The 14,219-nt window shown below is 43.2% G+C and overlaps 1 protein-coding gene across 4 annotated transcripts in view; it reads left to right on the forward strand.

Moving 5' to 3' along the window:
• The first annotated feature begins 1,392 nt into the window (after positions 1–1,392).
• The window catches only part of cbfb (core-binding factor subunit beta), a 72,122-nt gene continuing 59,295 nt past the window's right edge, over positions 1,393–14,219 (forward strand). For all 4 annotated transcript variants that reach the window (XM_072386754.1, XM_072386755.1, XM_072386756.1 and 1 more), the window contains exons 1-3: positions 1,393–1,828; positions 2,321–2,407; positions 13,207–13,323. In XM_072386754.1, coding sequence (XP_072242855.1) covers positions 1,751–1,828; positions 2,321–2,407; positions 13,207–13,323 — 282 coding nt within the window. In that variant the 5' untranslated portion in view covers positions 1,393–1,750. The remainder of the gene's footprint in view (positions 1,829–2,320; positions 2,408–13,206; positions 13,324–14,219) is intronic.

Genomic DNA, 14,219 nt, shown 5'->3' on the forward strand with positions numbered 1-14,219 from the left:
TCCCATCTGAGACATTTAGAGGCCTTTTCACCTGACTGAAATGACTCTAATCTTATTTGTTTATTGTTTTTTTATTATTCCGTTATGTACTTTCTAAATAATTTCAAAAAGTCATCTTTAAATAAAAGCCTTATCATTGTTTTTAGCTGGTAAAACTTGCTCTGTGGGCTGAAAATGGCTTTTCTGGCACACAAAAGCCATTTTTAAGCCTCTGGGATGCTTTTCTGAGTGTTTCACATCAACTTAAAGCAGAATATGATCACTTGACTAACAAAACCTGTCTGGGACTTGCACATCCACCACAGCTGATGAACAAATCCAGATCAGAGTCAAGATGAAATCTTTTTTTTTTCGGATTATGATGCAGTCATTAAAGGAATAAATGGACAAATATTAACAAAAATATGAACTAAAGTAAATAGAAGATGTTTTTTTTCTTTTCCAAACCTTTCTAACGTTTTAAGGTTCGTGTTCGTAGCACCTTCAGGATGCTGTCACAGTTGAAAAGGTTACAAAAGTTCAGCTCACTGTCATCAAATCTAATATTTTTAGGCCTGATATGGTTACATATCGGTACAAATGGTGTAAATATGGGCTCAGAACCATTAACACAACACAGTCTGTGTTTACAGGAGGATTTTAGGATCATTGTGGAATTTATTTCCTTAAACTGAACACTGTCCGCCCCTCCTCGTGCTCGCCCTCACACTAACTTCTCACATAAGGTTCTTATAAGTCGCTGCGGGCCAGACGGCGCGCATGCGCAGTGACGGCACCGAGTAGCGTGTGTAGTAGTATTATTATTGTGAATGGGGGAGCGGTGGAGGTGTTGGGTGGGGTGGGGGGGCGGTATTTTGGGTGTACAGTCACAAGAGCGACTCGACGGAGCCAGGAAGTAGACTGTTGACGCCTTCAAGTGCGTTAAAAACTATCGTAATTTTGCATTTTGACAGCTGCGAGCACAAAGTGTCACAAAGAGAAACAGACGGGAGCTTTGTGTCTGCAGCTGATGGAAAAAGATGTATTTAAACACAAGCACGCGTGTTATTTCATCTTATATGACGATGCATTTGAATATTTATAGCTTTTTCGTTTCTCTTTACTTTTTAGCAGCAGACCGAAAGCGATAAAAAATATGTTTGTTTGGCAGATCGTGCAGAAAAAGGCTGATCTGGACCCACGCCAGAAAAAAACATTTCTTCAACCACAGGAGCATCAATCAACGTTTCATCTCCTATTTCATGACATTAATTGAAGCCACCAGACTAGTTTTCCTTTGAGTTATTTGTCTAATATCCTTTTTACGCACAAATGATCGGCGGGACGACCAAGGAGGAGCTCCTGAAAGTCTCAGGTAAACTTAAGAGCGCTCGTTTGTGGCCACTTGCTTGAGATCAGGCGCTCGTGGAGAGGCAGAAGGGGGGAGGGAGGGGGAGCTCCACGGTCAAAGTGAGCTTTATCTATCGCAGCTGGTCACTTAATAAGAGCCATTTGGAGCCAGAGGCGACCCGGAGCGCGCAGGAGACGCAGCCAGCGGAGGCAGATCATCATTATCTGAGCCGCAGTCCCAATCAGAGGCCAGCCGCAGGGAGCGCATTGCTCCACACAGGGAAGAAGAAAAAAACCCACACAGACACGGAAGAGAAGTGAGAGAAAGAGCAGCAGACGGACGGCAGCGCACACCGCTTTCAACTTTTCCTCCGCGGGATCGCGAGAAAGAGGCTCGAGCGGCCGCAAAGTGTCGGAGAAGATGCCGCGGGTTGTCCCGGACCAGAGGAGCAAGTTTGAGAATGAGGAGTTTTTCCGCAAGTTGAGCAGGGAGTGTGAGGTGAGTGCGTCGGGTGCGCGGATCCTTTCTGTGAGACGGCGGAAATAAAGGCACGAGAAGGCTGGTCGGAGGAGAGGCGCGTGCCGCCGGAGAGAAGCGTTAAAGCTTCATCTGATGACTTTATTCCGAGCTTCGCTCGTTTCTGAGGCCATCAGCTCGCAGGGATGCTTCAGAAGAAGCTGCTTCACGTGAATTTAACCCTCTAAAGATGAACTGCGGCACTTTTCATCCTGATTCTACTTTAATTCTTTAACTTTAAATGTTATTCTGCTATTACTCCCGCCAAAATAAAACGTTTTTTTGCCCTGAAAAGTACAAAAAGACAGAAAAGCCGCATTTTTATTAGATAAAAAAGCTTCAAATTACGACCTGACAAAAAGCATCGTCATCCTGCCGAGAGGCACAAATCAAACCCACAATTCACCCGCTATATGAAGCACATCTGTTGGTCTTTAAGGTTTTTATTTTACTTTATTCCCTCTCTCTCGGTAGATTAAATACACCGGGTTCAGAGACCGGCCCCATGAAGAGAGACAAGCCCGCTTCCAGAACGCCTGCAGAGACGGACGCTCGGAAGTTGTGAGTAAAAACTAGATTTTCTTCTTCTTCTTCTTCTTCTTTGTCGTGTTCGCGCAGAGGAGGAGAGCAGGGGGATGTGGGGATAATTACTGAGTATTATGTGACACAAAGAGAGAGAAAGGCGGAGTGCGCGCGTGTGTTTTTATGAGGATGTAAAGCTCTTTCATTTCTCACGTGCTCTCAGTGATGAGAGATAAGGATCAGCCTCTTTTTTAGTCTCTTTTAGCTTTGTTTTAGACCCCGGATGAAAGGCGTGAAAATAGAGGAGTGAAAGAAGCTTTAAGTTAGGTGTGCGCGCGATGTTCTGATGCGTTCCTGCACCAGGAAGTAGCGCGTTATCAGACACGCAAACCCACCAGGCTTAACTGCGCTCTCAGGCTCCTTCCCTCCATGTTCCGCAGCTGCACGCATTGTCTCAGAGGCCCACATGTGCACGTTCTCACTAAAATTAGTCACCGAAAGTAAACCTAATGTTGGGCTTCAGCTGATGAGATGATGTGAAACTGAGAGGAGTTCAGTTCTACGTCCATAATGTGGGTTTTATCTGGAATATCTGGTGAATATCTGGTCTGAGCTCCTTTATTGATTCACTGAAACATGTTAAAACTTGAACATAAACCCAGAATCTGAGGCAGAAACAGAGTTTTTTATCAGTTCTCAGCAGCTTTAAAGTGAATCTCTGGTCTGAGCTCCTTTATTCTCCAACACAGCCTGAACCCTCTGAGACAAGCTTTCTGTCATTTCTTTAAGGAGTCTTCAGGAATAGTTCTCCAGGCTTCTTGAAGGACATCCCAAAGCTCTTCTTTGGATGTGGGCTGCCTTTTGTTCCGTTCTCTGTCAGATGATCCCACACTGCTTCAATAATGTTGAGGTCCGGGCTCTGGGGAGGATTCATCCCTCCATAAGACCTGTTGCCACTGATTTTCAGTCCACTTCTTGTGTCATTTGGCACAGCTCAGCCTTTTCTCCCTGTTTCCCTTCCTTAAGAACGGCTTCTTGACAGCCACCCTTCCATGGAGCCCATTTCTGATGAGGCTTGGGCCAACAGTAGATGGATCAGCTGAAGGTCCAGATGCATCTCTCAGGTCCTGTCAGGTCACAGCTGGATTTTTTCCTCTTTCTTAAGGACATCACTTTCAGATCCTGTTCATCTGCTGGAGATAGTTTTTTAGGCCTGACACTTCTTCTTTTGTCCTCCACTTGTCCAGTTTCCTCAAATGTTTTAAGGACACACTGCACACCATGCTGAGATATGCCAAGTTTTCAGCTAATAGCTCTTTGGGAATCACCTTGTTGCTGCAGAAATCCTATTTTCTGTCTGTCAAACTGTGTTTTCTTTGCTGTTTTTCATAGATGCAGCTAAAGAAATGGGAACAAATGATGTGTCTTTGTGACAGGCTGCTAGTAACAAAGTGCCTAAAGATCCAGTTTAAAATGGCTTCTTTGCTAAGTTGTCTGTTCTGTGTCGACACAACACTGGTTCATCCCTTGAGTTAGGAGCCTTTTTTCTGCCTGAATGGGTCAAAGGTCAGATTTAAGTGGCTGAACAAAGAAAAAACACTGAAAATGTTCAGGTACAAGGACTGAAGATGAGGGAAAAAGCAGAAAATGTCCAAAGAAAAACTGTGAAAGAGCTTCAGAAAGCTGCAGAACTATTGATCAGGACACTTTAAAGGTTACAGAAAGATGCAGAACTATTGATCAGGACACTTTAAAGCTTCAGAAAGCTGCAGAACTGTTGATCAGGACACTTTAAAGGTTACAGAAAGCTGCAGAACTGTTGATCAGGACACTTTAAAGGCTTCAGAAAGATGCAGAACTATTGATCAGGACACTTTAAAGGTTACAGAAAGCTGCAGAACTGTTCATCAGGACACTTTAAAGGTTCAGAAAGCTGCAGAACTGTTGATCAGGACACTTTAAAGGTTTCAGAAAGCTGCAGAACTGTTGATCAGGACACTTTAAAGGTTTCAGAAAGCTGCAGAACTGTTGATCAGGACACTTTAAAGGTTACAGAAAGCTGCAGAACTATTGATCAGGACACTTTAAAGGTTACAGAAAGCTGCAGAACTATTGATCAGGACACTTTAAAGGTTTCAGAAAGCTGCAGAACTATTGATCAGGACACTTTAAAGGTTTCAGAAAGCTGCAGAACTATTGATCAGGACACTTTAAAGGTTTCAGAAAGCTGCAGAACTATTGATCAGGACACTTTAAAGGTTACAGAAAGCTGCAGAACTGTTGATCAGGACACTTTAAAGGTTTCAGAAAGCTGCAGAACTATTGATCAGGACACTTTAAAGGTTTCAGAAAGCTGCAGAACTATTGATCAGGACACTTTAAAGGTTTCAGAAAGCTGCAGAACTGTTGATCAGGACACTTTAAAGGTTACAGAAAGCTGGAGAACTGTTGATCAGGACACTTTAAAGGTTACAGAAAGCTGCAGAACTGTTGATCAGGACACTTTAAAGGTTTCAGAAAGCTGCAGAACTGTTGATCAGGACACTTTAAAGGTTACAGAAAGCTGCAGAACTATTGATCAGGACACTTTAAAGGTTTCAGAAAGCTGCAGAACTATTGATCAGGACACTTTAAAGGTTTCAGAAAGCTGCAGAACTGTTGATCAGGACACTTTAAAGGTTTCAGAAAGCTGCAGAACTGTTGATCAGGACACTTTAAAGGTTTCAGAAAGCTGCAGAACTGTTGATCAGGACACTTTAAAGGTTTCAGAAAGCTGCAGAACTATTGATCAGGACACTTTAAAGGTTTCAGAAAGCTGCAGAACTGTTGATCAGGACACTTTGAAGGTTTCAGAAAGCTGCAGAACTGTTGATCAGGACACTTTAAAGGTTACAGAAAGCTGCAGAACTATTGATCAGGACACTTTAAAGGTTACAGAAAGCTGCAGAACTATTGATCAGGACACTTTAAAGGTTTCAGAAAGCTGCAGAACTGTTGATCAGGACACTTTAAAGGTTTCAGAAAGCTGCAGAACTATTGATCAGGACACTTTAAAGGTTTCAGAAAGCTGCAGAACTGTTGATCAGGACACTTTAAAGGTTTCAGAAAGCTGCAGAACTGTTGATCAGGACACTTTAAAGGTTTCAGAAAGCTGCAGAACTGTTGATCAGGACACTTTAAAGGTTACAGAAAGCTGCAGAACTATTGATCAGGACACTTTAAAGGTTTCAGAAAGCTGCAGAACTGTTGATCAGGACACTTTAAAGGTTTCAGAAAGCTGCAGAACTGTTGATCAGGACACTTTAAAGGTTTCAGAAAGCTGCAGAACTATTGATCAGGACACTTTAAAGGTTTCAGAAAGCTGCAGAACTGTTGATCAGGACACTTTGAAGGTTTCAGAAAGCTGCAGAACTGTTGATCAGGACACTTTAAAGGTTACAGAAAGCTGCAGAACTATTGATCAGGACACTTTAAAGGTTACAGAAAGCTGCAGAACTATTGATCAGGACACTTTAAAGGTTTCAGAAAGCTGCAGAACTGTTGATCAGGACACTTTAAAGGTTTCAGAAAGCTGCAGAACTATTGATCAGGACACTTTAAAGGTTTCAGAAAGCTGCAGAACTGTTGATCAGGACACTTTAAAGGTTTCAGAAAGCTGCAGAACTATTGATCAGGACACTTTAAAGGTTTCAGAAAGCTGCAGAACTATTGATCAGGACACTTTAAAGGTTACAGAAAGCTGCAGAACTGTATGTTTGAAGGTTCTTCTGCTTTTCTCTGGGATTTAAGGTCTTACAGAAACGGTTTTAACTTAATGGTTAACTGAGAAAATAACAGATAAATAGAATAACAGTGACTTGAATCCCCTTTTCATGTCTTATACTGGAGTTGTTTGTGGTCCATCGCTGCTTCGGACTTAATTGTCCCAAAATATGCAGTTTTTTGGCAGCCAGCGAGTAGCTGTTGTTGCAGAAGGAGACAGTTTGTGGCCGGAGTGTCGCAGCTGAGGTTGAAGCTGAGCTTTCAAACCACTCTCTGGCTTCTCTGGCCGATCCGAGGGAGGCAGGATGTTTTACCATCTTTTAGCGGGACACGATGCGTCCGTCTGTCTGTCTGTATTTATAAGCCTCCTGCTGTGAGAGCCGCGGTTTTAATAGTTGACGGCAGCTGTGACATCATGTTTCTGATTTATCCATCAACCAGACGCCTCTGAGGACCTATTTTCATGGTCAGTGCGAACGCCTCTGAGACACAAACAGGCCGTGGATGGTCACTTTATCTGGATGAGGCAGATTACAGGAAGACAAACTGTAAACTGTGCTCGATTCGCTGAGTTTAAGAGCGTCTTTGGCTCATGTGTTTATCGCTTATGGACAATCAGCTGATTGTTATCTCTCAGATAGAGTATCGTATCAGATAGGAAGGACTGTTCCAGCAGTGGTTTCTTTGGAAGACAGAAAGCTCAGAATGTTTGTCAGATTTCTGAGTCACAACAAAACAATTAGGCTTCATGATTCATGGTCCTGTAGAAGGACTCGCTGTGTTCAGAATAAGCTGATTACACCATGAATGAAATGACCGCTGTAAAGCGCTGCTCCTCACATGTAAACCTGCAGCTTATCCAGCCGCGATGACTGTAATTCAGCAGCATAAAAACACACTTCCACAGCAGAAGTGCAGTTTGTTGCTGGACTGATTGTTGGAGGATGAGTTAAATGTGAAATGATGTTCAGGACAAGCTCAGTTTCACTGATAATTAAAACTGCGTCAGTGTTTAAAACAGTCCTGGTTTTCTTCTGTTTTAATTAGGAAAGGAAGCTTTGGAGGTAAAATAAAGTGTTGAATTCCAGCGATTCTCCCAGTGAATGAAGAGAAATAGATGCTTAACCTTTAATGACTTTATCGTCGCTTTTATTAAGGAATATATTTGCTTTATGTGTATTTTATTGAAATCGCTTAAAAACAGCGAACATTTAGTGAATATTTTGCCTTATTTTCTCTCTCAGAAACACATGAAAATGAACTGAACAAACCACATCTGTGCTTCTATCTTATTTAATATTATTATTATTATTATTTCTATCGGCCATTTCTATCTTTTTATTTAACTTATTTTTATCTTATTTTCCTGATGATTGTTTCACACATGAGAAAAATAAATAATATATTAAACAAATAATGTTTATAGATATCCATAATCCTTTCTTTTTGTTCTCAGATTACCAAAACCGGTCATTTCTTCCTAAATAAATATCTAAAAGGTGATTTTTGTGTATCCAGAAACACGTTTTTGGTGTTATTTCCTTTATCCATAAATGTGCAGAGAAGTTTGTCCCTTTGGACAAAGGCTGAGAGACAAACTAGCTTCTGAAAATCAGCTGAAAGATGTGACTGCAGCACTAAGTAGGGTAATAACACCAATAAACTGATGTAGTTTATTGGAGAAGAAGCTTGGAGGCTGAGATCAAGGCAACATGGACAGTCATTAGCCAGCTGTCAGTCTCAGAAAGGTGCAACGGAGAAAGAACTTCCCAAGAAATAAAGCAAACTGTTGCACCTGAGGCACAAACTATGACTCACAGCTTTACTCGCCTGACAAGATGAACTAAAAATGAAAAGAATGTTCCCCATTGAACCATCCAGAGAGCACTTCCAGTGAAAATAAGATGGCAGCAGGCTCACCCAGGCTGAGACTGAACAATGCATGTGAGAGAGAGGCATGTCTGCAGGGAGGGAACTCCCAGAGGGCAACGCTGCAGATGGAGGACAGCTACGAGTATCCTGGGATCCCGCAGGGAAATGGCCACCATGCAGCCAGAACCGGTCCTGAAGAGTCGGCTGAAGTCATCACTGAGGAAAATGAAAAGAGGCTGCTGAAACCCAGGGGAGGAGGAGGAGGAGAAGAAGAAGGGAAACCATCCTGAAGGATAAGATTAAAGAAGTGAGAAGTTCTGTTCTGAGAAGAAGAAGGCAGCAGGGATAGATGTAGCAACGCTTAGTGACACCAAGAAGAAGAAGAAGGCAGCAGGGATAGATGTAGCAACGCTTAGTGACACCAAGAAGAAGAAGGCAGCAGGGATAGATGTAGCAACGCTTAGTGACACCAAGAAGAAGAAGAAGGCAGCAGGGATAGATGTAGCAACGCTTAGTGACACCAAGAAGAAGAAGAAGAAGGCAGCAGGGATAGATGTAGCAACGCTTAGTGACACCAAGAAGAAGAAGAAGGCAGCAAGGATAGATGTAGCAACGCTTAGTGACACCAAGAAGAAGAAGAAGGCAGCAGGGATAGATGTAGCAACGCTTAGTGACACCAAGAAGAAGAAGAAGAAGGCAGCAGGGATAGATGTAGCAACGCTTAGTGACACCAAGAAGAAGAAGGCAGCAGGGATAGATGTAGCAACGCTTAGTGACACCAAGAAGAAGAAGAAGAAGGCAGCAGGGATAGATGTAGCAACGCTTAGTGACACCAAGAAGAAGAAGAAGAAGGCAGCAGGGATAGATGTAGCAACGCTTAGTGACACCAAGAAGAAGAAGAAGGCAGCAGGGATAGATGTAGCAACGCTTAGTGACACCAAGAAGAAGAAGAAGGCAGCAGGGATAGATGTAGCAACGCTTAGTGACACCAAGAAGAAGAAGAAGGTAGCAGGGATAGATGTAGCAACGCTTAGTGACACCAAGAAGAAGAAGAAGAAGGCAGCAGGGATAGATGTAGCAACGCTTAGTGACACCAAGAAGAAGAAGAAGGCAGCAGGGATAGATGTAGCAACGCTTAGTGACACCAAGAAGAAGAAGAAGGCAGCAGGGATAGATGTAGCAACGCTTAGTGACACCAAGAAGAAGAAGAAGAAGGCAGCAGGGATAGATGTAGCAACGCTTAGTGACACCAAGAAGAAGAAGAAGAAGGCAGCAGGGATAGATGTAGCAACGCTTAGTGACACCAAGAAGAAGAAGAAGAAGGCAGCAGGGATAGATGTAGCAACGCTTAGTGACACCAAGAAGAAGAAGAAGGCAGCAGGGATAGATGTAGCAACGCTTAGTGACACCAAGAAGAAGAAGAAGGCAGCAGGGATAGATGTAGCAACGCTTAGTGACACCAAGAAGAAGAAGAAGGCAGCAGGGATAGATGTAGCAACGCTTAGTGACACCAAGAAGAAGAAGAAGGCAGCAGGGATAGATGTAGCAACGCTTAGTGGCACCAAGAAGAAGAAGAAGAAGGCAGCAGGGATAGATGTAGCAACGCTTAGTGACACCAAGAAGAAGAAGAAGGCAGCAGGGATAGATGTAGCAATGCTTAGTGACACCAAGAAGAAGAAGAAGAAGGCAGCAGGGATAGATGTAGCAACGCTTAGTGACACCAAGAAGAAGAAGAAGGCAGCAGGGATAGATGTAGCAACGCTTAGTGACACCAAGAAGAAGAAGAAGGCAGCAGGGATAGAAGGGTTAGACTTGTAGACTTCTGCAGGCAGTTTTTCTTTGTCACGGTCCTGTTTGTAGATATTCTAAATGTTCTTTCTCGATTTAAGAATAATTTATTTGTGCATTTTTAAGAGTTGGAGTCTGAAATGTTTGTTTTGTGCAAACATCAAACCTGATTCATGCTATGAGGCAGCTGCACACACACACATATGCAGAGAAGTGTGTCTGGAATCATAGCGAAGCTCTAAATGTTCAGGATTGATCTGATAAATGGGACAATAATTCAAAGTAAATTATCTTCAGCACAGCTCATTAGAGATGACTCTAAACTACTATTGATTTTCATACTGTGCTGCGCTCTCTTTTCTATCTTTTCCTCTTATTTCATTTCCTTTGTTCTCTTCTTCTTTGTCTTTATTCCTCCTCACTTTCATTTCCTCTTCCTCTCTTTCGCCGACTCATTTTACATCCACCATTTCCCTTTTATGTCAGTGTTTCATGCCTTTCTGCCCCTCTTTTCTGTCGGTTTCCCTCCATCTCGCCCCCCTTTCTGCTCCCTTTTTCTTGCCAGCAGTAGTAGGCAGCAAATTGGAATCAGATGGTTGTAATCCAATACTTCAAATCCAGCAGAAACGATGACTCGGGTGTTCTTTGAGCTTCCTCCTCCCTTTAATTCCGTCCTTCTTCTCTCTCCTTCACTTTTCCTCCTCATCCTCTCGGTCTCTGATGAGGGACACATTTGACAGGGTGCATAATTCATATGCTTCCAGCTTGAGTCGCATCCCTAATGGCCTTCGTATTGATCGGTCTCAGCAAACACAACATATCACACAGACACACACACGCAGATACACATTAAAAAACGGACATTTTCTAACCTGATTTTCTGCCTTCCTGTAATTCATTGCTTTCCGACTGCAGCACACAAATGCATTCTATTGATTTTCATTTTATTTGTGTTTCTGAATGTTTGTGTGCGTCGTGAGAGAAATGGATCCCATTAGAGCAAGAAGCCATTTTACAGAAATCAAAAACTGGGGATATGATGTGATTATACGTGTGTGAGGAGAGCAGCCAGTGGTTCAGTTTGTTTGAAGGAGAGCCATTCGAGCACAATGTCAGAGAACTCTGAGCTCCTTTCAGGCTTCTGTTACACTCTGAAATGACTTCATGTGGTTTTCAAACTGCTTGAACCTGCATTTGTGATTCAGAAATGTAGTTAGATGACTTATAGACATGATAAAGCTCTTCCACAGCAACAAAAGACACCAGAACAGAGCGTTTCTGCATGTGAACGGAGCTTTTAGCTGATCTAAATTATCAAAAACACAAAGTCGGGAAGCGTTTTACAATAAAATATCAACCGAATAAGAACCTGAACCTGAGATGCAAGTAATCAAGAAAAAGCCCCATGAAAACATAGATTTTTTAAGAGAGTTTTCCCGCCTGATGTCTCCATTAATCAGCAGAATATCTGGCTTTGTGATTCAGAAATGTAGTTAGATGACTTATAGACATGATAAAGCTCTTCCACAGCAACAAAAGGCACCAAAACAGAGCGTTTCAGCATGTGAACGGAGCTTTTAGCTGATCTAAATGATCAAAAACACAAAGTCGGGAAGCGTTTTACAATAAAATATCAGCCGAATAAGAACCTGAACCTGAGATGCAAGTAATCAAGAAAAAGCCACATGAAAACATAGATTTTTAAGAGCGTTTTCCTGCCTGATGTCTCCATTTATGCTTGAACCTGCATTGAGTAATCAGCAGAATATCAGGCTTTGCGATTCAGAAATGTAGTTAGATGACTTATAGACATGATAAAGCTCCTCCACAGCAACAAAAGACACCAGAACAGAGCGTTTCAGCATGTGAACGGAGCTTTTAGCTGATCTAAATGATCAAAAACACAAAGTCGGGAAGCGTTTTGCAATAAAATATCAGCCGAATAAGAACCTGAACCTGAGATGCAAGTAATCAAGAAAAAGCCACATGAAAACATAGATTTTTAAGAGCGTTTTCCTGCCTGATGTCTCCATTTATGCTTGAACCTGCATTGAGTAATCAGCAGAATATCTGTCTGTAGTTACTTGGCTGGTGCATATTGTACTTCCTGTATGGCTTCTTCTGGAGCCATTACCTCTTTGTTAGGGGCTCCCCACCAAAGAAGGCTTGTGGAATGGCAAATGGAGCCTTTAATATGTCCCTTTAAGAAGGCTGTAAGCATTGAACTCATCACAGCAACAGGCAGGAGCCAAAAACAAGCTGTAAAATCCTATTTGAAGGCCACAAACATACATGTTTGGTTTTGTTTTATGCATTTAGCAGACGCTTTTGACCAAAGCGACTTACAGGTAGGTATGTAGGGTATGGGGGGGTCTTGCCTAAGGACCCCTACTGGAAATAGTACCTTTCATGCCGGGGATTTGAACTCAGGTCACCCACAATCATACCACTACTCTATCCAGTCCCTACATGCAGGGATGTTGCTCCCTGCTGGTGTTGGACCTGGTCTAAGACCAGGAAACCTGGCCTCCATCCGCAGGCATCATCTGTGGCAGCTGGTTCGACCCTCCAGTGAACGGAGACGGTTTTCCTGCAGCTGAATGTTGAAAATGAAGCTCTTTTTAACACTTTTTGAAGGGCAGCTACTGCTCAGGGGGTAGAGCGGCCCTTCCTTCCAGGGGCCCTGGTGGGGAGGCGGTACTTTGGAGGCTCTTTGACTTGCAGAGCTCAGCGTTTCTGACAGTATTTTCTCCCACTTTCCTTCTCCATCAGCTCAGGTTTAATAACCACAACTTGACGATGAACCACAGGAATCGTTGCTGCTGTTTGGAAACGCGGCATTAAAACTCAGGCATGCCTTATGGGAGCTCTGGAAGTAATAGCTCAGAGTTTGACATCTTTTCGCAGTGATTTTACTCTAAGCTGAAGCTTCAGGATGGGTTCAGGCTAAAGAAGTGGGTCTGAAGCAGCACTGAACCTGCCTCAGACTCCTGTTAACAGCCTTGTTGTAGTGTTTTCTATCAGCTGCACTCTTTCACTTCCTAGAGGAGATAAATGAACTGATCTTTGCTGTTTCAGTTAATATTAGAAGCTAATACTGCTGTCAGTGGTGGATGCATTGCATAATACTGCCTCTAATCTTCTAGTGCAAAGAGAAAAGAAAGTCTTTTTTAATGCAACAGCTCTGATCAAACCGACATGTGAAGGTTTTAGAGCCAAAGTCTGACTGATTCCTCTGATGGCTGGAAGCATCAAAGCTCTGTTTTTGCTAAGACATCAGCCCCAATAACTCAGCAACGAGGGACATATGCATCCGTGTTTGGGTTTCAGAACTTTCCTGCCGCATAGTGTTCAGGAAACTGATTAAAAACGTCTTCTTTAACATTTTAAAGTGTGGTATCCTCTTTCTGCTGCAGGCCTTCGTAGCGACCGGCACCAACCTCTCCCTTCAGTTCTTTCCAGCCAACCTGCACGGAGATCAGAGGCAGGTTCCTACGAGGGAATACGTGGACTTTGAAAGAGAGACGGGAAAGGTAGGACAAGTGAAAGATTTCTCTGCATGTGAACCATCCAAAGAGCTTCTGATGGGTTGGAGCACATATGTCAAAGTCCGGTCCTGGAGGGCCGCTGTCCTGCAGGTTTTAGGTGTTTCCCTGCAGGTTTTAGATGTTTCCCTGCAGGTTTTAGATGTTTCCCTGCAGGTTTTAGACGTTTCCCTGCAGGTTTTAGACGTTTCCCTGCAGGTTTTAGATGTTTTCCTGCAGGTTTTAGACGTTTCCCTGCAGGTTTCAGACGTTTTCCTGCAGGTTTTAGACGTTTCCCTGCAGGTTTTAGACGTTTCCCTGCAGGTTTCAGACGTTTCCCTGCAGGTTTTAGACGTTTCCCTGCAGGTTTTAGATGTTTCCCTGCAGGTTTTAGATGTTTCCCTGCAGGTTTTAGACGTTTCCCTGCAGGTTTTAGACGTTTCCCTGCAGGTTTTAGACGTTTCCCTGCAGGTTTTAGACGTTTCCCTGCAGGTTTTAGATGTTTCCCTGCAGGTTTTAGACGTTTCCCTGCAGGTTTTAGACGTTTCCCTGCAGGTTTTAGATGTTTCCTGCAGGTTTTAGATGTTTCCCTGCAGGTTTTAGATGTTTCCTGCAGGTTTTAGACGTTTCCCTGCAGGTTTTAGATGTTTCCCTGCAGGTTTTAGCTGTTTCCCTGCAGGTTTTAGACGTTTCCCTGCAGGTTTTAGACGTTTCCCTGCAGGTTTTAGACGTTTCCCTGCGGGTTTTAGACGTTTCCCTGCGGGTTTTAGACGTTTCCCTGCGGGTTTTAGACGTTTCCCTGCGGGTTTTAGATATTTCCCTGCGGGTTTTAGACGTTTCCCTGCGGGTTTTAGACGTTTCCCTGCGGGTTTTAGACGTTTCCCTGCGGGTTTTAGACGTTTCCC

Source organism: Leuresthes tenuis, unplaced genomic scaffold, assembly GCF_036924035.1.
Source record: "Leuresthes tenuis unplaced genomic scaffold, fLeuTen1.0.hap1 SCAF_5, whole genome shotgun sequence".
In the NCBI taxonomy this organism is placed as follows: Eukaryota; Metazoa; Chordata; class Actinopteri; order Atheriniformes; family Atherinopsidae; genus Leuresthes; species Leuresthes tenuis.